This window comes from Bombus affinis, chromosome 13, assembly GCF_024516045.1.
Source record: "Bombus affinis isolate iyBomAffi1 chromosome 13, iyBomAffi1.2, whole genome shotgun sequence".
In the NCBI taxonomy this organism is placed as follows: Eukaryota; Metazoa; Arthropoda; class Insecta; order Hymenoptera; family Apidae; genus Bombus; species Bombus affinis.
This window is the reverse complement of record NC_066356.1, coordinates 8658904-8682398: the sequence shown is the minus strand read 5'-3', so window position 1 is coordinate 8682398 and position 23495 is coordinate 8658904. Positions and strand designations below refer to the sequence as shown.

Sequence of the window (23495 nt, the reverse complement as noted above, 5' to 3'; positions counted from 1 at the left end):
TGATCCTTTCAAAGTTCTCAATACCCTTGCTTTATGCAAAGGACTGAATTTCCTCGCCACGTCGGAGCCGCGATCGAAATCGCGTTAAAAACACGGTGAATTTTGTCGACGTTTACTGCGACCAGGCAACCCTGACATCGATTCCTCGGTCGCCGTGTTGACAGAGTGATTTCGTAATACAAATAGATCCACATAATGGACTACCGCTTTTTTTTCTTCGCCTCTCCCCTTTCAACCCCGAGTCGTAGCTGGCCGCGCTCTCTTTTCATCGGCACAACTTTACCTTGCGGCGTTTGCACGCTATTGTTGGGTGGGTTCAAGGAATTTACATGTCTAAAATGTGGTAAATTGCTGTCGTGTACATATTTGCATGGGTTCCTGCTTCAATATGATTCATTACAGTGCGTTGCAGGTGCATCTCCGTTTGACAAACTCTGTACCGTTAATTCGCCGTTAATTTACTGTTAATTCGAGGAAATCACGATTGAGGATCATCGTCCATACCGTGAGATCGATACGCGTTTACCCTATTGAGCAACGTGTTTACACTATTACATTTACGTAATAACATTTGAGTTATTGACGCACATGATGCGTCCATTTAGTTATTTAAGTGACGTATAAAATAACACAGAAAAATAAAGAAAACATTATTAAGATAAAAACATTTTCTGCGATAAATGGTGTAACTTCAATAACAATTCGCTGTGTTTTATTTAATAATCCGATTTCCAGTATCCACAATGATTCTTATCAATTTTCGAACATCTGTGTCCGGATAAATCTCGAGTTTTCAAGAAAATCGAACAGACATTTTGCTCGAAGGTTAAACATTGTACTGTTATATAACTTCCTTCCTTTTCCCCTCTGTTCTTTAATCGTATTTCGTGGATCACTGCAGTGTGCGTTGAATATTCGTTTTTAATCAGCCGCAGCCAATTTGCAGGGAAGAATGGCTAATGAATTACAAGTTTTTCACGTCTCCGCATGCCACACCCTATCCATCCTATTTTAGCACGCTAATACGTTGAAAGAGCTCCCAAGGGCCAACGCAAAATCACATTTGCATGTGCGTCGTTCAAACGCGATTCGCGTTTTCGCACCTATTCCCTGCAAATAGTCGCAAATTCTTTATGAATTCAAAACTACGAACCTCGACACTAATTCAACAGCGTTTTGAATAATTAATGATTCAATTGTTCTCACATTCTCTAATGGATTTTATTATGCGGTTCTTTTTTTTCTCTCCCACTTTACTTTCTTTTTTCTTTCTTCAATTCGAAAAAAGCGAGATAGAAAAGTCACAGAGCTCGACCTCCTACTTTTACATCTCCCGTTTTACTGCTGCTTAAAGTTTCGTTGATTTTTTCAATTCGTATTTCGAGACTTTCCTCTTGTGTACGCGACGAATCGTGTTCAGTCGATAAAATTGCTTTGACCCAGCAAATACTCTTTCGCAATTTCTTGTTAATCGCAGACCGAATGGAACGCTTTTGCTGTTTAGAAATCGACGAGTGCGTGCGAACACGCGAAGGCCTCTCTGAAAACAACCATAATGCGGCTCGATAGGAAACTAGCACGTTCCGTTTAGCAGCAAATTATTGTCGTTCTTGTTCTCGAATTTTAGGATAACTTGTAATTGAAATATCACACATCGTCGTCAAGTTACACTTGCGCGTTTGTTATCCGGAGACCTTGTGCGTATGATCCGCTGATATCTGCTGTAATTCGGTGCAACGCAGTAATTGATACAACACTAATTTTTCAATTATCTGCGTAATTAATCGTCAGTTGGTATATTTGCAACTCTGAATTAGTCTTTGTGCTGTAAAGTGGCCTGCATAGCTTTCTCGGAAAATGTATAAATATAATTTGGAAAAATTCTTACATCGAATAAAACAATTCTATTATGGGCCAGTACGGCGGGCAACTTCAGCAACGAAGGAATTTTCTAAGACAGGATTGCAACAATAGGAGAAACGCAAACACCTGGCAAAGGAATCTCTAAGGATCAGCGATATTATAAAAGTGCAAGTATGTAGAAAAATCTCGATCGTAGAAAGGATGTAGAAAGAATGAAGATTCTAGCAATAACTAGAATTCATAAGAGAAGGGAAGCAGTAAAAATTTGTAACATTTAATATTTTAAAGCTGTTAGCAGCGTATTTATGCAAAATGTGAAAAAGTCAAAATCGATTACCAGCGATTAAATATTCGTACGTGTGTAAAGTCATTTTTATGAAGTGTCTAAATATTTTTATGTAAGAACAACGTAAAGTATACGAACAATATGTACAATATCCAACAGTAAAGATTGAGTCACAGCTAGAGTATAATTTATGCGGTCGTGACAGTGATTTCACATGCTTATTTTCCGAGAATTCTATCAATTCGCTCGTTTTAACGGTCCAAGTACATAAACTTTGGACGTTCGAACGATTTTACCGCATCTCGCTGCCACTGGGTCTTCCACAACAATAAAATAAATTAAACGCGAGATATGCTTGGTCCTCAGCCATTTGAACTCGCCAGCAAGTGGCTTCCATCTTGAACTATAGCGGTTATTAATGTTTAGTGATACGAATGATCTTGCCTCGCCAAAAACATTACTTACAACTAAGTACAACATTTCTCATAGCCGTAACTTCGCAATGAATAGCTTCAGCCCGCCATTCGATGATTAAATGCCGTTATACTTCACTGTTTACCTAATTCCAATTTAGCCATCCTCGTTATAGCCGAAACTCGAAAACGATCCCACCAAAAAGCTTCGTTTAAGCGTCTCCAATTATGAAAACCATCGTAACTTTCCGAAACGACCGAGGTAAGACCTAGATTTCTACGAATCCCCTCTCTCCTCCGAATCTTCTGGAATTCACGGGAAACGAGCATGGAACAATGTCGCCGACTTGAAACAAGAAACTCCTCTCAACTTCGAGCCTTTCTCCGGGTTTAAAAGTCAACTTTGGCACGGATATACTTTGAATTATCGGTTCTCTCCATTTGAGACTCGTAGCTTTCGTTAGGCTAAATTACTTTTCCTACTGAAAAGGCAACGCTTCGTTTCGCTTAAATTGTTTCCAGTAGCATTATCTATTGGAATTATTTCATCGTCCTAAGTGTTGGATTTTAACTGTTTATAAATTAACAATTTCGTATTGCTGACATTGTTTCGAAATATCAAAACTCGCGACACATCGGCAAATTCCACTTCTAAAGGTGCTTCGAAAGTTTATTTATTTGTTCGTTAGGAATATTGTCAAAAATCTGGGTGAAAAGGAATCGAATGTACGATTAACGATTAATTAGAATTAACTACTCTCAGAGCAAACTGCGTGCAATTAGTATCGAAAAGATAATGCTTTCAATGACGATTCCCTGAAACATCTTTATCTTCAAAATGATTGCTGAAAGAAATAATCGATTATTATTTTGATCAAAGCACGATCTTTCTTTAAAGTAAAAAGTTTACGAATACTATTAGTGAAAATAAATTTTGCCAATTAATTTTATCGATTAATGGATCGGAGCTACCTCACTGATTTTCCCAGTATTGAAATCAACTCCCCTATCTGACATTATTTTTAAGAAGAAACATCGCCTATTGCGGGAAGTATCTTAAAATACGTATTAATCTCGTTGCGTTGCGCTCAATTTCCGGTCCAGGTATGTCCCTTGAGGCCACCATGTAAGTTAGATATGCTTTGACGTTGCCACGAGTTTAATGCAGCTTTCGACTCGTATTATGGTCACGCACGCTCCTTATTGCGAGATAAAATCTTCCGGCTCAAACCAACGCCTTCATTCATCTCCTTCGCGCCTTCTTTTTTCATTCTTATTCAACCAGGTTCATTCACAGCCTCTATTTATTCACGCGATGCCTCTATCTCTTCACGATCGTTGAAAGATCCGGCGCATAGAAGCGCGCTCTTCAAACAGACCTCGAGGAGCATTTTCAGCTCGAATTGGACGTGAACGGATTTTCATTTCTTTACAGGAAAATGTTTCGATGCCACAGAAATTTAATTGCTTGATATATCTATGTTCGAACGAAGATAAATAGGTGCCTCTCAGCAGTCAAGCTGACCAACTTTGCTTTTTGTTAGTTCCTTAATTTCAATAGACAAGTACGCGATTAATATTTAATTCTCGAGAAGCAAATATAGTACTTATCTCTTCGTAAGTTCACCCGTTACAAGATGATAACACGAGCGATAGTAAATTCTCTGACGTACTAAATCAAAATTTGAACACTGCGGGAGAGAAGTTAAAACGCGTTTCTATTCCTCCTGTGAATAGTCTTGTCGCAGTCACCTGATCGTTTCTCAGTCCCCCACATCACGACACAACGTTCGCCGACCTCCCACGTTTTACCGCCCCCAAATTTAACCTCCCTCCAACGTTAATATCAACCTCTCCCCAGCGTTTACCTTCCCCTAATTTTTACTTCCACGTTTATCTCCTAACGTTTACCTGTCAACCTTAACTTCCCCGGAATATTTGCCTCTTCAAACATCTTTTCTTGCGCGAAGGAAGTTCTCTTAGACGACTCATATCCATGAGTGAAGGATGTCAGATAAAAACCACTCTCAAACGTTAACCTCCCCCCGATATTAATCTCAACTTAACATTTTCCAATGTTGGCACCCTATCAACGTTAACATCTGCCGCTTTGATTTCTCTCGGCGTTAACATCCTCCAATATGTTTACCTTTGCCAAGTTAAGAGCGGGAGAAGGTAAACGTTGCGACGCAACGTGAGAACGCGGCCTCCGAATTTTCATTTCTGTCCTGAATCCTCGTTCAAATGCCGCACTGTGCGACGCGACGTTGCGTGTTCAACGGGGCTCACCTTGAAGCGCGCAGTAAAACCGGGACATTTCTCTTTGTCACTGTAAAGTTGCAGCTGTAATCAAGCTCTTACCGTTAATCAGGAGCTAGCTACGACTAAACTTTCTTTTCTCTGGAACCTCCTCCCCTCTTCAGACTAATAGAACCGCACACCGCAGACTTTGTACACTGGATGATTAACTTGGAGCAATTGTTGCTTCATTGGTGGATCACTTCGGTGTTTAATCGTTACAAGAGCGTAAAGTAGAGAATTTTTAAATATTTTATATATTTCAGCTTTCAAGAATCTTATTTTTTCGCAGTGTCCATTGCTTCAAGTCTTGTAGTTATTTGTATCTCTCAGTGTACGTAGCAACCATCCAACGTAGGAAATCTTGACAATTAGTAAAGCTGAATCGAGATCGACTCGCGTGATTCCAGCATAATCCCGATTTCATGACGTACCTCTATTCCCTGCGGGGAACAAACCTTCTAATTACCCAGCTATTAACCATTTGCATCAAAGGTCTACCAGGTTCCACCATATCACCTAAATCACAACCAAAGAAAACCACCACATTCCGTCCTCAAAAAATTACTCTTTTTCCAACTTTCAAAAAAGTAAAAGAAGAAAAAGATTTTAAAAATCCAGATATAGCAGATGTCAATCTGCAAATGTTTGCATCGTTGGCGGATACCCGTCATAAACACGCCGACCAGCCTCGAAATTCTCGACAATCGGCCCGCTCGAGATTGTCGGCTCACAATTTCTTTTTTCTTTTCTTTTCCAACAGATTCCTATCGCTGTTGCGAAATTACCATCGCGTGCCCCCTTGGCTGCCATCGAATCTTTTTTCCACGGTTCGTCGGAATTTTCAAGGTACCCGTCATCGTCGCCGCGCAACTTTCTGATCGTTTTCCGCTCGGTGGTTGCGTGTCGAAACAGTACACCTGGTTTTACCTTGAAGAGAAGAACACCACAGCGTGCACGCTGTCTCCGTTAGTTGCTGTCTGACTCCAAGGTCGCAGCTGCGATCGTATTATTCTCTGTCGTTCGTCGTGCCTCGCGGTTCCGGGGATTGTTTATGTCGCACCAACCCTCTTGCGTGTTAAGCTTCCGACTACCAGTGTCATCCTTTCGTTAAGTCTTACATAGACATTGCAAGACAATGCATCATTCCAGCGTGACCTAGTCTAATATTTAAATATTACAGTTTATACGTAGGATTTTTACATATTCGTATGAAATTGAAAGATAAAAATGTATAAAATACAACACGATCACTTAAATTACGTTTTAATTACGAAATGTTCGCTCGTAATAGCATCCACGCCACTTGAAAATTCTTCCGTGAATTTGTCAATGTATTTTATAAACGTAATGATTTTCGCAAACCGCAAATTGTCGTGAAATAAAATCATTGCGTGGAAAATGATGTTAATGGTTCTAGGTTAAAGCTATTCATTTTAATTGAGCTGAATCGAATTCACATTATACTTACAACGTTGTTTGTACTCATAAATGCAACCTAATTAAAAATTATTTAGGCAATAAATCATAATGTATCCTCTGGAAATATTACACGTTGCGGCGTATAGATTTTTCAACTAATTGAGAACACGGAGTTGGAAAAAGTGGTTCATTTCAAGCAACTAGTAAGCTATAAAAATTTGCACGAACAACGAGAAGATTTCCTTAATCCGTAAAGTGGAAAAACAAAAATCTTATTCAAAGATTTTTCAGCGAATTAGGTTAATGAATATCGATCTGATGGTAACTCTGGTGGAAATTGGTTTCTCCAAGCAATTAAAGTATTAAAATCACTCGAATCGATAGCGTGCAACGCATTTCCTGTTTCTGGTGACATTCTTTCCGCGATAGTTCTCCGGAAATATAAGTCTCATCTGTCTTGGCGATTCGTACTGGACGAGAAACTGCGACCGTGCCAGCTGCCTTTTATCGGAAATACCGTCGAAAACATATTTTTCTTTCACTTGCCCTAGAAGCGGCCAGTGATAAACGTAACTCTGCTGCTACAACGCTGTGAAATACGCGTGTAACTTTTCCTGCAAGACAGCCAATTCTCGCCCGGTTTCTCGTTTGATTATTTAAGTACAATTGCTCACGGAATTATTCGAATACTTCTAGATAACTTAATAACAAAATACTTGTAAATTCGAGCTATCGCGGGGAGACGCGGTCGCGAGAATACGCGTCAACGGGAGTCTTAAATTCCCGTTACGTATAACACTGCGATTCACAGGATTATAAAATTTATTTCCCACACTTTGTACAATCACACAAATTAATAACACCGTTGATTAAGATACAGGTAACGAAGAAAAGATTATTCGTAGATGAGAGAATCCGTGTATATGTTGACTTTGATACGTTCAAATTTATGGTGGGTCCTTGGGCCTATTGAGGGTTCGAAGGACTGCACGTAGACCGCTGGCTGTCAAGCCGCGCGGGATGGAGTACAGATGTCTTGCGCGGCGTAACAATATTTAATACAAAATTGTAATGCTGATCTAATGCTTATTGTATTTATTAATTATAGTATACTTGTTGCTTGTATTAATGAACCCTCGAGATTTCTAGTTAAACCACCTATAACACATATTTTTTCCTTAAAATGGCTATTTAGTGGTGATACAGGGCCCAAGCACCAATAGAAGGAACCTCAATAACCTGCAGGAACCAAATAATCAAATAATAATAACCAAATAATCTGCAGGAACCAAATAATCAAATAATAATAACCAAATAATCCTGGTTCTTAGAAAGTACTTAAGTCTATTGTACGTTCTTGCAAATCACGAAGAAAGCAGGTAGTTACCTGACAGGGAAAAATAGTTGTCTAACGGAAAAGCTGGTTTTTCTCATAAACAATGTGGCCAATGAACTACGTTGGTAGGAGGGTTCTTCCTCCTATCTTCCTTCCCAACATTGGTCATAACCAATCGGCATCGGGGATTATTGCCATCACTTTCCAAACTAAAAATGTAAGCAACGAATCCGCGTTTTTCGTTCAAAGGGCACACCCATACTGATCCTACCTCCGTAATCACATCAAAACGAACTTTAGAGTCTCTATACCTCTCACAGTGCCTACAAGTCCGAGAGTTACTACAGCTCTCACAGTGTCTACAGGTCCGAGAGTTCCGACGGTTCTCAAAGTGTCTCGCTAGTCAATCAAAGTCAACATATACATGGATTCTCTCATCTACGAATAATCCTTTCTTCGTCACCTGTATCTTAATCAACGGTGTTATTAATTTGTGTGATTGTACAAAGTGTGGGAAAAATTTTATAATCCTGTGAATCGCAGTGTTATACTCCAACAACCACCCCTATTATCTTAAGGGAAATCAGGGGATCGATCTATTCGTGGTGTCGATTATTACAATCGTAACGGGAATTTACGACTTCCGTTGACGCGTCTCCCCGCGATAACTCGAAAGTACAAATTCTTTGTCAAATATACGTTAGTAGTAAATATCTTATAATTTCTATATACGTGTGTCATTATCGAGCTGATAATATTTCAAGACATATCAATCCTCGTTAAAGATATTTAACGAGGAAAACATTCCAAACCAATACTTTACACTAAGATTAAATATCCTAAAATGAGCGCAATTTTTCCAAGGATATCGAAAATTTAATCAATTTAATCAACAACATTACTCTATGGCAGTATCGAGCAAACGTGCAAATCGTATTAAATTTCCGTAGAGTAAAAGTCACGAAACTTGCCGGGGAAGCTTGTCACGAAAATGTTCGACTTTTAAACGTATTTATCAAGCTAAATTCATCGATAGCAGATTTATCCTCTTGATACTGAAATCCGAGTGCTGCGCTTCGTAAGCAAAATTTGCATTGACGAACGAGGCAGCGAAAGGCACGAGGAAAGTTTAAGAAGCGTTCGGTGATAAAATCGATGGAGAAAGATAACTGTTAAAAGATCGGCCGAGAGATTGCTGGCGCGGTAGCAATTGTAGTGCTACAATTGCCAAGACCGGAATTGCTTCTAGCTAAGGATGTTCGATCGTTCGTCGATTACGAAAGATAAGGAAGCAAGCCACAAAAGAAGGATATAAAGAGAAACGGCGATGGTAAGTTGATCTTGATTCCTTGAAAAGAAACGTTCTGTTTCTTTTACACGGGGAAATGGCAATTTCTTCGATCGAGAAGTTAATGTTACTTATAGAAATCGACGACGCTGTGCTTGCTTCTACGTGACAATTCGAAAGAAATAATACTTAATTGACGCGGTGATAGACATGTAACTGTTATAACAAGTATTTGCACTTTTACTTTCCAATGGAACATTGTTTACCAAGCTTTCTAGATCTCATTTGCATAGTATCAAAGTGTCTGTAGCTATATGAAAATGTTACGAAATTTCCTTGGATGTAATTAATTAGCATGTAAACGCTATAATAGATAAGATGGTGTATAAATATTTTTTACACACGACGTAGTACAGTAAAACTCCATTTATCCAACACGGTCGAGGAACAAGACGTGTCGGATAATAGGATCAGTCGGATAATAGGAGTTCACTAGCATCTCCCTTCCTTCGTTGTTTATTTATTCCTACAATGGGAGTTAATTTTCATATAACTGAATGTTGCTAAGCTGAAATTTGTAAACACTAAGGCCAAAACATTCATTCGTATAAGCGTCACATGGCCTGCAATCAGATAGTAGGATTTCAGGAACATATTCGGTTAATCGGGCATTGCGATGGCACTGGACCGAATAAACGTCCCAGTTCGGATAAGCGAAATTTTACCGTATATGTACTTTTTACCATCAGCGTTTTATTTCTTATGTTGGTTGTAGGACGAATTCCTAGTTGATTAAGTATTTATAAAATATTCATCGACAATTTGACGAGTACCAATTAAGAGATCAACGCTACAGAATTGTCAAAGTAGTAATATCAAGCTACATAATATTGTAGTATTATAGCAATGAATTAATAAGTAACAAATACTTGGAAAACATTTTTATATCGACTCGTCCTTATTCACAGAAGTTCTATCATTTCATAAATGTCACGCGGAAATATGTCATCATGACAAAGATTTACGAGGTTCGAAAGAGAATCGCGATATTTACGATTTGTCACGAATCGCGTCCATCGATGAGAAGGAAGGATGAGAGGTTGCATAGACGGCGTTCACGTTGAAAGAAATACGCGTCACGATTCGTGAGCCATTCGTGCGGCAGAGATATCGATAAGGGTTGTTTACGAAACCCTTAATCAATTCAGTGGTACCACACGGAACTACTGTTTACTCGGGCGGATACCAATATTTGATCTCGTGTCTGCTTTCGATCATCCCAGATTACTATGTTTTCCCCCTCGCTGCCAAACGAGATCCTATACGTCGAGAAGTGTCTACCTTGATGGTGGCATCGTGTACGAATCTTTCAAACGAGGTCCATTTTTTTTAATATCAACACCTAATCATTTAACTGTGTTTGACGTATATACTCGCCGTCGCTTTTATTTATTTACGCACACTACGATCTAACCCCATGAGAGATTTATAAAATTCAATTCCCCAATTAATTGGTTAAATGAGTCATTAAAATATTCAGTATATTAATCCTGTCACAGGCTGAAAAAGTCGTTTCAGCGAAAGAAATAGAAGAACCGAGCTCATAGTAAATAAGTAAAATTTAAAAATTGATAGGTATCTATATTATTAAATGGAATGTAAATATTCCTTTATGAAAGACTGAAACTAAAGATTAATAATAAGCGTTCTTGATGGTGAAATTCTAATAGCGAAATTCCAATAGCTTGTAAAAGCCTTAGGGAAATTTGTATTCTCTTGCTTTCCTTTCCTTGCCCTCTCTTCTTTTCTATACTGCTTCCATCATTGTCCCTTTCTTTTATTTTATGCATTTTCCTTCATTTTGCCCTTTCCTCTTGTCTTCCTATCCTTTCTTCTCTATTCTCTTAACTTTTCATCCCTCGTGCTATTCCGTTTTCCTCTTCCATCTATTTCGTCTCCCTTTTCCCTCTTTCGTCATTCTGTTCCCTTCTCTTTTTTCTCTTCCCATCCTGTACCATTTTTGCCCATTCGATTTTCATGTTAGATACTCTCCATAACCATATGTGTCGTATGAAAAATTTAATCAACCCAGAAGGGTACGTGGAACATTCGAATATTAAAACAGAATCGCACTCGACCCAAAATTCGCTCGCAAATATCAAGCACCACGAGCTACGAAATTCTAATCAACGTTCGAGCGAAACCATGGAAAGCTATCGTCGCCACGGAACATATCTGACACGTTTGAAAATTCAATTCAGCGAAACGCTACATAAAACGATTGAGATTTCTATTGCTCGGTTCTTTGCCGGATTGTCCGACGATCGATTATCGGAATAGAGAACACGGGGCGGCACCGGTTAACGAGATATCGAAACGGCCATTCGGTGTTCACAAAGGTCCAACCGAATGCCAGCTTCATTGTCGGCTACGCTGCGAAACTGGCGAGAACAATACATTGTATCATTAACGAGCCGAGTGTACTTAGTTAGGTCAGCTTCGTCAGTTTCTTAATTGGCTTCTGCACAACACCCGCAGTACGACAAATCAGCTCGCGCAACTCCAACTACCGAACAACCTCACCAGCAACTTCTGAATCAAGACATTTTCTGGACCAATTATGTACGATACAAGTGAAATTCCACGCGAGATTCTTTTTTCGACTGGGAAATTTCGCGAAATTTCATACAAGACGGCGATTTCGTTGCGTGATAATCAATCCCTGCAGCTTTTTGTTGCAGGTTAATTATCTGGTCGTGATTTTATTCATTACGCGAAGAAATTGTGACCGAAGAGAGCCCGGTTTCCATATAATTTTGTTACTATTTTCTTTGCTTACTTCCAATTTGATACTATCGTGAAAGATACATTGATCTATCATGTAACATACATATAAAATATAGAGAAAGATATTCGTGTTTCGCAAATCTGCTCAATTTCATATGGATCGATCGCAATGAAACAAACAACTGCTTGTATAGATAGATTGGCAATAAATCTATGAAGGATAATTTGACAAATTCTAATTAAACAGTACGATTGCTGATGTTTGTACAACGGGCCAACCTTTCCCAGGAATTAAAAAACCCGTATAATTTCAATTGATTAACAACTTCACTGATAGCCCATTATTGCAGTTGACGCAGCTATAACAATCAATTGAAAAATGTAAGATAAAATGGAAAGAAATCTTCGATATTTCAATAATAAGAAATAAATTCTTCGCGCTTTTCGCGTCTTGTAAGTTCCATTTCTTTGTCATTAATATTCCCCCTAAACTGTACCGCATATCATAAATTAAATGAAAGCAGTACGATAAACTTATTTGCTTTCCTATCTTGGTCCGCGATTCAACGTGCAGAAGTTCGATGAAATATTAAACGAAAGTTGGAAAACTCACCAGTTCTCAGAGGCGTCCTCGTCGAGGATGGTCCCGTCAGCAAGTCGATGAGGTAAGTTGGTCGTGGTTCTCGGTCGATTCCTGACCCTTGGTGGACCAACGACACCGGTCCTGGAGAGGCCAGCACGAAAGGACGCCCTTGCCCTGTCGACTGCTCGAGTCAACGTCATTGAATCTTATTAGTGATTGTTAGTAGAAACTGCTAGCTATGCATCGAAGAAAATATATATTGCGAAAAATCACGTATTACCATATCGTTTCGATGAAGAATTTCCATCAAACCGTTAGTAGTTTGTTATTGTTAAATTGCAGACGTTTATGCATTCATGGGAAATTTAATTTTTAAGACGCACTAATACACGCTATTTTCGTATAGAATCCGAGAAATATTGCAATTTATATTTTTTTTAAATTGCGTAAATTACATCTATCATCAATTTTTAATCAATTTTACAACTACTAACTAACTATCTCAGGAGCGTCAAAGATATATCGTTATAAATAATAATGTCGAAGGAATATGCTTGAAATAAAATTAATGATTTTTACAAATACAATCATTATTTGAATTAATACGTAACAGATTGCGTAATGTACAGAAATGTATAAAATATACAGAATGAAGCACTCGTCGTAACAGTTATAGAAACAAATTTCTATTTAAAATTTGCATAGACCTTTACAATTTACTTAGAATTTTCTTGTATTTCATTAAATTCATGATTATTTTACAAACCGGTGAGCATAATACTGGCATAATAACGAAGATAATACTACCGGAACAATATTATCAGAGAAAGTTTTCCAACGTTGTTCTGTACGTGCTACTTTCCGCAATATATTTTTCTCATCGAACTCGGGTGTTTGAGTGAGTTACGCGTAAACGAAGTTAGTCACCGGTTGGATTAAACAAACTTTCGCTGGAGTGAGAGGAAATAGGATCATGAATCGCGTTGCACGGACACCTGAGAGCACTGAGGGCACGGACAATGACTTTGCTTGGAAAATTAACGCTTTGAATACGCTGGACGCTATGAGAAAAATTGTAGTTTGAGGAGAAAAATCTGAGAAAAGTAATAATTGGAGAAAGTAAGCGACAAATTTAAAAAATAGAATAAAACATACGAATTCTTACAAGTGGCGTGGTGGTAGAGATTCTCGAGACTAAACAAATATTTTCAATGCGGATAATTCGATGGGAAAAGATTAATTTGACTTGCAATCAAATTTCTTGTACCTTATGATATAATCGAACACCATTTTTTACTAAATTCGATAACATATCTGAATAAATGTTAACACCTAATCAATATTCACTTGCAGTTCAATAATCATCAATTATTACGAGGTATGCTAACTGTATAGAAATCATATAGAAGGACCAGATGGTACGAAACTGTCGATTTATCGTTATATGCACGATTGGATCGTTGGCACACGAATTCTACGAGCCTCTGTATGATCATCGTAAAGCTTTTTGATTTTGGGCCAAGCGCGAGTCGTTGAACTTCACGTACCGAAATACAATAACTGCTTTACATTCGATCACATGAACGAAAAGGTACTAGCAAAATTCAAAAGGAAATATCGAAGAATTCTATTGAAAAAGGTATTGCGAATTTTCAGATTCTCCTATAGGCTATATATATTGTATTTGTAAAACCATGAAAAAAGATAGTGACTGTAACAAACCGTAAAATGGATCCCTTTGTGCGTTTCAAAAGCAAAATAGTGAATATTTTTCATCTTGATAGGATACGACAATGCAATAAAGTATAAAATTCTAGTAAAAAAAAAAAATCAATAATAAATAAAGTAATAATAAAAGATCAACTTTCCCGCTCGAAAGTTTTAAGACAGTTTAAATTGGCACTTTATACGACAAGGAAACTAAGTAACGTAGAAAGCGCCAATATATTACAAGGTACAGGTGTGATTTAAAATTCATAACCTAAATCATATGCTGAAGTTTTGCTAAAAATAATAAGTGTTCAAAGATTTTTCAACTGCAGCGTAGTTTCTGCTTTCAAATAAAATATAGCGAAGGAAGTGAGTTATAACAGTTTATGTGAGTTTGTCAAAAATTGGCCGTTGGACAGCCGCTACCTTTCCTCGCAGTTGAACAATATAAATGATTTAGGAAACGCAAGAATCCGTTTAAAATCCTACACGAAGATAAAAGAATCATCGCTCTTGTCGAGGACGAAGATTAAAAAAGAAAGAGCATGGAAACGGAAGGTGTTTGCGATTGGAAGCGATGGGTGCAATTTTCTCCGATGCTCAGGGCCATCGATCGTTATTAAACAGCGACAAAGGCATCCCTCTTTCTCACACGATGTCCCTCGAAATAACAGCTCGTTAGAAAAAGAAACTCGAAGATTGATTGGGTCGTTTCACATAATTGTCCTTCTTATAAAGCGTATAACAACGATCAGCCTTGTGTCTTTAGATGTTACATGCGTTGGATAAAAAATGAAATGCATCCTTCATCCTATTACCAAGGGAGTAAAAGAAATTCTTGGAACCATTAAAAAAGAGATGAAAGGAAAAAGAAAAACGAAAGAGGTCGTGTAATAGGAAACGAGTCGATGAAAAATCGACAGAAAATTAATCGGTTGGCAAGAAATAAATACGATAGCAGTTTCTATCGACGCTAAAGCTTGCGCTCGCAGTACGATCAGATTTAATTAAAAATTGTTTGGCAATGATTACAATTTTCGATTCTCGTTGAAACTTCAAGTAAAATATCACGGAAATACATAGAGTGGCTCGCGGCTATATTCTAACATTTACCATGGAAAACTTTCCTATGCTTTTACGTTATTGTATGCATGTTCATATAGAAAACATTTTGAAATTTCATTATGTAGACTCGCACTGAATATTTTGTAGCTTCTATGTTGATTTTCAAATTTGCTTCGTACTTTACCAACATAACCATGACAGTCGGGTTTCATTACGGTACAGTGAAAATTTCAAATGTTTTGTATGACACGCACGAACTACTGATAAAGGGTTTGCATAGATATTTGTGACATTTATCACAGAAACCTGCTATGTATATATTGTACGTTTCGCATGAAACATTTTCGAAGTTCCATTAATACTGTAACGAGACATGATTATTACGATAATTAATATAAATTTGAAACCAATTGAAAAACCTATATAGCAGTTGCAAGATATCTATTGCAAATATATATCTAGTATAAAATTAATACACGTCATAAATGGCGATTTTAAACGTGCAATATTTGTTAAAAATGGTCCCATCGTGGTATATCGATATAATGGAAATGTTTCACTGGACGAAATTCTACGATATTTTACACAGTACATATGATATATTCATAAAAGTTTTCGACAAGTGTTCAAGTACTTTCACGAGTTATATGTATTATAAAAGTGAAATAAACGTGGCTCGATCGTCCACAGACAGCTCCACGTCCATTTTAATAATCAATTTCATTCCCAGGGTTGTATCCATCAGCTGATTCGCCCGTGGGGGTTGAGGGTGGATTTATCAACCCGCAGGTGGGGTGTCTATAGCTTCCTATACGGGAGTATAATATTTATTACCGGGTCAGGGTTAACTGTTAGGCGCGCCACACACGTCCAGCGACTGTTCTGCGGCGTCATCCTAAAAATAGTTTCGCGAACACTTCCAGATATAAAACGTGACCACGCGTCTCTTCCTCTTCGCGTGTCCCTCTCCTATACCCTAGTGTACATGCGCGTGTGCTCGGAATTGCACTGAAATTGCCCGGAGAATCGGTAATGCCATTTGGACACACAGGTTTACTCTACTTGTTACAAGCGTTCTTCTGCTAAAAAATTAAAAAAGAAATTATCGTTGATGACGGATATGGGAAAAGGAAAATTGAAATACAAGTTGATGAAAGGTAGTGCAAGATTGATAAGAAATATTCATTTCCAAAGGTTGTGGATCAATCTTGTGCAGTTGTAAGCTTTTCAGGTTACTGCTGAACTTATTTAGAGTTTGGATATTCGGTCAGAAAAGACTACTCTGACTGTTGTATTTGAGGCATTCAGGGAGGAAACATGGTGTAAGTGAACGGATCTTTAAATTGAGGGAATTGTGGCTACAGTTATATTCTGATAAGAAAATTTATATGTTCCTGAACATATTTATAGATACTCATAAAGATTTGGAAGTCTATAACATACCCCTAAATAAATAAAATTAAACAACGCTAGATAAATAAGAAAACTGCAGATTAAATAGACTATTCTAATAAAGAAGTATTGCTACACGTAAGAAATCCGTAAGAAAATTTTGTAGATAAATATTATTGTACATCGTTCCCCATAATTGTCTTGTCTATTTGGTAAACACCGTTTTTTACCATTTTTTACCATTTTTCTTCATCGAGTTCCTCGATTTTCATATGAAAGAAACTATCATCAATACGAGTGAGAACAGGAAAAAGGAAATTGAAATATAAATGAAGGAAAAAGTGGTGCAAGGTTGATAAGAAAAATTCGCAAAACTCGTAGCGCCTCGTTTAATCGCAAGCTTTCCTATTCGGAATTTACCGCTTAAAACTTAAACCCTGGCATGGTCAGAGACGATAACAAAAGTGGAGGCAGAGAAGGAGAGTCAGCGGATCAATTACGATTCGGCGGACTATTCGAAGGAGCCTCTCGATCGAAAACTTCAAACTTTTCTCATAAGACGATGCTGCCCTGTCTGTGAGAAAAAGTAAAATGGGTAAAGAAATAAAGAAAAAAGAAATCCAGCAGTAAAGAAATAAAGAGATTAAGAAAATCGACTGAGATTGGCGGGTGCCCTTCGTACGTTTCGTGCGATCGAAACGTGACACGCGGAAGGACGTGTGAAAGAACAATTCGCGAGTGGCGCAGGGTATCGTTGCACGATTCATTATGCGGGCAAATCTGACCTCGATCTCCGATTGTAATAATCTTCGTCGGGTGGTAGAATGTGTGCTACATGGCCCAGTTGCCAACGGGCCGGCCCTGAATGTCGACGACGCTGTCTTATACCGATCGGTGCAGCAGAAAATAATGATTCTCCAGTTTAAAAGCCGCAGGAAACTATATGTGAACATAGCACGAAACGTTTTGGCAAGACACCGTGTCAAACGTCCAACGTGCGTTTCCTCTTTTCTCTGTGGCTTCGTTGCCTCCTGTCAGTGATTTTAATGGCCACTGAACGATTCCAAGGAATTGCGTTCGCCTCTTGTGCACCCTCTTGCACGATTGAATCGATTCTAAGATTCTTAATGAAATTGCAGGGTAGACTGCAGATTTTTATGCATTTACGTAGAATTAAAAGCACAAGAATGCGTATAATGTACGTAATATGTAGAAATACACAAAATAACCAAAATATCAGAGCTATGAACAAAAATTTTCCAATGAATTAGATAGAAAAATTCGTGAGTCGAATCCAAAATTAATAATGTGAGTGGCGAAATTGGTTATCATCTAATAGTATAATGTAATTTTATACAATGTGATTTTAGATTGACATTGGAAGTTTTAAATCGCTTCTGATATTACTAATACGGAACGTGCAAATTATTAGGTGGACAGTATTACATAGAAGCGTTGGGTGGTTTCAGGTAGTTACAGCAACAAGCACTTGTCTCGTGTTTCTGGAATTCGAACAATCGAGCGCTGAATACACAAGCTAAAATGACACTTCCACGGGACACATATGACGCCTTGATTTAGTAATGATTGCGCTCTGGCTGCTTTACGCGTTGCAATTTGCGCGACAATTAGCTACGTAAAAAGCCTTTGAAAGCTAAGTATGTAATTGCTGTTACTTGGTTTTTAGTACAGTTCTAAAGGCAAGAATGTTTAATTAGTTCTAATTTCGTAAGTAGTGAACTTATTTCTTAATTCTTCGTCCTATATTTTTCACGATCTTTTCATCACGTGATGTATCATATAATGTAAATGTTTCATCCCATTTTATCTAGATTTTATAATAATGATGATTAAGTATCGAACGTAATGTGTTTATTATCGGTTGAGTCCGTATTTAATTATATATTTTAAAAATTAATAGTTCTCATCGATAAGTACTAATTTAATAATAAATAGAATTAAAAGTATAAAATATCGACGCAAGATTGCTGAACGTTAAACCTTCCTCCTACAAAGATAATTATTTTAATTAATTTCACTGGATTTAATTAAGTGAAGGATGCACTCGAGATTCCATTCGAGAAGCGCACTTTTTTCTCGGAAAAAATTGGCAAGCTAAGACACTTGTATTTCCTCGGCATTCAACCACCTGTGCTTTTAATCATCCAAAGAAGAGAGGAAGATACACGTAAAGTTGATCTCCATAATTCCATCATCAAAGTATTCGCTTGCGATACAAGACTTAAATAAACAATCTAATTTTACGCGTTACTTTACGCAGATACACAGATCCAAGATGTGACTAAAATTTCAGCAATGTTAGCAAATAAACCGAATAATTTTTCAAGAATAATACGAGTAAGGAAGCTATCTTATTACGAATACTATACTTTCGTAGATTCTAAAATCATTCTAGGACTGCTTACAGGGCGTAGATTCTATTGGTAAATGACCCAGAACGTAGGTCCTTTTCCTAAATTAATTTAAGACACAAGAACCACCCTTAAATCATTAGAAACTCGAGAACTTTACTTTTAGATTAATTTAACATTACAAACTGCCTTTGGATCGTCTATAGGATGATAAATCACAATTTTAACTCTAGGCATAAAATCAAGATTCTAAACTATTCAAAATCCTCGAATCATCCTTATCATGAAAAATGTTACCGTCGAGGAATCTACTTTTATCCTAATCCAAAATTGTAAAGCTATCTTTGAATAAATCACACTCTTAAGTCCTCTTCCAGGCGTAAAATCAATCTTAAATTATTCAAGATCCTGAAATCACCCTTGAGCCACCATGAAGTCGAATCTTCTTAATCTTGGCTTAATCAAAAGTTGTGTAACGATGTTTGGATCGTGTAAACTATTATGGAATGATAAGTTCCAATTTCAGGACGTTGTTAAGGTGTAGAAACAACTCCTAAAGTTTTCGAGATTCTTCAACTACCTTTGAATGTTTCGTGAAGTGTCGAGATAGCGAAACCTCGAATGCAGACGAAAAATAAATATAGTACAGATTCTTGTACCATTGAATTAATATTGTTATTAACATTTTATAAGTGACAAACTAGAAATTCCTATCTTTGTATGTAGACACAAAGTAACAGACTGCTTCGTTTGATGTTTGTGAAACGACGTAACCGGTGATCGTATGAAATTAACGTTTCAATCGAGTAAAGGGAAACAAGGAGAAGCGCGAGACTTGCTCTGCGAAATTTAATTAGTCGTTGCAAAGAAAAAGAATTCGGCGCGTTGAATTCTGTCGGACAATGAAGCGACTCGGTGGTAATTTTTACAAGCACCTTTCGTACATCAGTCTGTGGCAAGGAAGGTCACAGTGCGCTCCAAGTACGCTCCTACGGACACACCCCGTGTTAACACTTAACTACGTGACCTAGTGTCCTCGACGTTGCACAACGAAGGCAATGCGAGAAAAAGAGAATGTCTGTGGAATTAAATAGGACAAACAGAGGCGTGGGTGTGACATTTTTAGCGCTATCGAACGTATTTTTATCTGTTCAACGCATTGCGTTTTCTATTAGTTTGTTCCGTATGAAATGTTCGTCTGAAGGTCTCAGATTTTTCATTGGATTATATGAAAAAGACTACTATTGATTTCGAGTGTCATTAACGTCAAATTGAATGTCAATTAAAGCTCTTTTATTTCACGTGTTTTTTGTTTGAAATACGACTGGATGTTTTTCAATATTGTCGTTGTAACGGTGCAATAAATTCGTAAGAAATTCGAGTCAGTCTCTACGACTAGTCTAAAGCCAGACATAATTTTAATGAAAATACTTTGATTATCTAAAATATGGCTTAAATAATAATATTTATGTTAATACACGGCTCATTGCTTTCTTTTCTCCTCTGAAATAAAAAAATACAATAGCAACTAAGTAAGCTAAGTATGATAATTGAATCGACGCAGTGTATGCGTCACTAGTAGCTAACGTGTAATTAAACGTACTCTGAAGAAAACCAGAATCGTGTTTCGTTTAACCGAAGGAAACGAACATTTCATATGCTACAACCTAATGCATTGCAAATTAACACTAGAACTAACAGCAATGCTATAAAATTAACAGTGTTACTAATAGTACTAAAAGCAAGTAAAACAAAAAATAAAAATCATCGAAATTCACAAAAATGCGTTATTCTAAATTTATAGAATTATTACGAAAAATTATTAGAATCGTTTAGTTTGATCACTCTGATACTTCTCATGTTAAACGGATACATTTCCAAGTACGATTTAAACCACCTGATACAGTACCAAACTTCATAATGAGTTATTTAAGCGTTAATTTGCCAACTATTCTATAACAGGGTACGAAAAAAATATACAGCGGTAAATGCAACAAGGTGAATACAAATTGGACATGAAATTTATGGAGGTTTCCGTGAAGCAAGTGATTCAAAGTAGAAAATGAGAAACGGCGAAGGGAGAGAAGGGCAAAAGAGAGAGGGGGCAGGGAGAAAAAAATTGGAACTTACAGCGTGTGACGAGCCTGTTGTTGGTCTGGCTTGGGGGCGGAATTGCAGGCTGCGGAGGTGGCTGCGAGCTCAAATCCTCGAAATTTATAATTTGCAAGCAGATGTCGTCCACCTCGCTCCTTATTAGCGCTATCACCTCGCTGCATAGAAATTTGGTGCCTGTGACAAACAAAGATTAATCCGATTAGCTCGCGCCCACGTAATACGTCTATCTTTGAAACAAACGATCTTTCAAGTTTTCTCGTTCCTACGTACAAAAACTCGTTACCAGATTGCGTATGTTTATGCAATAGCATATTTGCATTACCACAATTAAGGAAATAGGATCTGTACGTGTAAAAATTTATTTCACTCGTTAAAACCTACAGCAAGTACCACAGCTTGAATATCTTTTATATTTTTGCATATTATGTACAATTTTGTACATGTTTGCACCTTTAAATCTCCCATAAACTCATAAAGATCTGTAATCTACCCATTGCTATAAACTTTCGCTGTAATAACAAGAGAGATCAGTAGTAAATGAAATGTTGAATTATTGAGGAACTAAAACAACAATTGCCCTATATTCTGTGATACCACAATTCTCGTTTTAATACCAAGCATGCATCTTGCGACGATAGTCCATTAGAAGCAGAAACATTGCGGGATAACTGCTGGAACAACAAATATTGATTTCCAGCAACAATTTTTTGAAATGCTTCTTTATCGGTCACGTTAAATGGGAACATGGGTGTCTGGCGCGATAAATATCCACGTTTGACGTTTCGGCGAACGTCTATTAGAATCCAAGTCCGTTAAACGTCTCGTGTGTTGTTTGAAGTTAGTCATAGGATCCCACGAAGCAACCAGCGGGCAATAAAAGCTTGTATCTTCGAATAAATCGCGTCTGGATTCTATCCAAATACAGTGGCTCACAAAAGTATTCGTACACTTACCATAGGGACTTTTAATGCACGCATATATACAAATTTTTGTTATGCGATGATCATGTTGGAAACAATTGAACTCAATATGAAAATATATGTATACAGAAGTTGCAACATATTACCGCATACCTATATTTAGTAAAAAATTTAGTGCGAATACGTAGTTGCCATAGTTAAACATATTTATAATAATAATTATTAAAGACGGTTCTAACGAGTGCTAAGACTTACTAATATTGTGGATGATTAGCTGTTTTGAAATTGATAGGTTGTTTAAATGCTTGAAATATTTTCTGACAGGAAAAGATGTCAATACCGAGAATCAAACTATAGAATCAATAAAGGGATGTATATTGTATGCTCATAATGAGACACGACTGTCCTGTCCTGATTATATTGGTCAAATTGAAACCAATCTAAAGATGCACATACATAGAAGCTACGAAAACACTGTATTATGGAAAATAGCTATAAACTGATGATCATTATGATTAAATATTTTTGCGATCTCTGTAAAATATACATATATTTGTACTTGTATCTTGTAACTTCTGTGTACGTTTTCAGGATCGTTAAAAATTCCACGTATAATCACGAGAGTTGTCATTGCAATATGTAAACGTCGTTATAATACTAATGAGATCTGAAAATGTTTCATATAATACACGTGATATATTCATAAAAGATATCGAATAGTGCAGGAAATGCAGGAATACTTTTGCGGGCCACTGTATTTCTCCCAACCAACGTTACAGCTTAACATAGTCGTAATTCGAAAATTCTTTTGCAGAAGCCACGTAACATTGGTAAAAGTGGGGTAACGCGATTGCACCACTTTGTTAATGTTCCATTCGGATTCGTGACGACTCGAGGAATTATCGCACCACGTGTCACGTGCGGATAGCATAACTTGGAGAAGCAGCACTGTGCAAAGAGACTTCTGAATCAACGTGAAACACAGCGACTGTTGGACAAGTGTTCCTTCAGGGACATGAATGAAGCTTGTAATGGAGTACTTGGCTACAGTGATCGTCAGTAACTAGGAACGAATGTTGGGAATGAAGTACATGATGATAAAGGCAACACATTTAACTAATATCTCGAAACAAAAAGAAATTTCTTTTTGACTGTTAATCCAGAAATTTGTTGGAGAGACATTTGCTCACAAATATTCGAACTCTTGTAAAACCCTTTCGTGAATATATTATGAAATCTGAAATTATTACAAAATTTTAGTGGAACTGTAACGATGATGACAATAGTAGTAATAATGATTATAATAACCAGAGAAACGATAAAGAGAAAAATAATTTAAGATAAATAAAAGACAGACAGGCTGCGGATTTTTATGCGTTTATGTGAAATTTGGAAATGCAAGAACGCATAGAATGCATATGACACATAAAAATATTTGCAAAATATCCAAAGTAGGACACTTGTTATAATTTTTGATATCTCAAATGAATCTCCATCTCGAATGAATTTACTTTCGTAGTTGTGTCCATAAAAATACTAATTTGCATAGAAATCCACGGTCTAGTTATAAATTACAATAATATTTCATAAATTATTGAAGAAAAACGTACGTTGATTAAACAGAGTTAATAGTAGCGTGGGTATG

General features: G+C 37.2%; 1 protein-coding gene across 11 annotated transcripts in view; it reads right to left on the bottom strand.

Moving 5' to 3' along the window:
* LOC126923488 (potassium voltage-gated channel subfamily H member 6) overlaps positions 1–23495 on the bottom strand; it is a 143378-nt gene that overhangs the window by 80646 nt on the left and 39237 nt on the right. For 9 of the 11 annotated variants that reach the window (XM_050736967.1, XM_050736968.1, XM_050736976.1 and 6 more), the window contains exons 3-4: positions 20946–21104; positions 12307–12481 (exon numbers count right to left, since the gene is read on the bottom strand). In XM_050736967.1, the coding sequence (XP_050592924.1) occupies positions 12307–12481; positions 20946–21104 (334 nt within the window). The remainder of the gene's footprint in view (positions 1–12306; positions 12482–20945; positions 21105–23495) is intronic. The other 2 variants (XM_050736970.1, XM_050736975.1) reach the window with 1 other exon arrangement.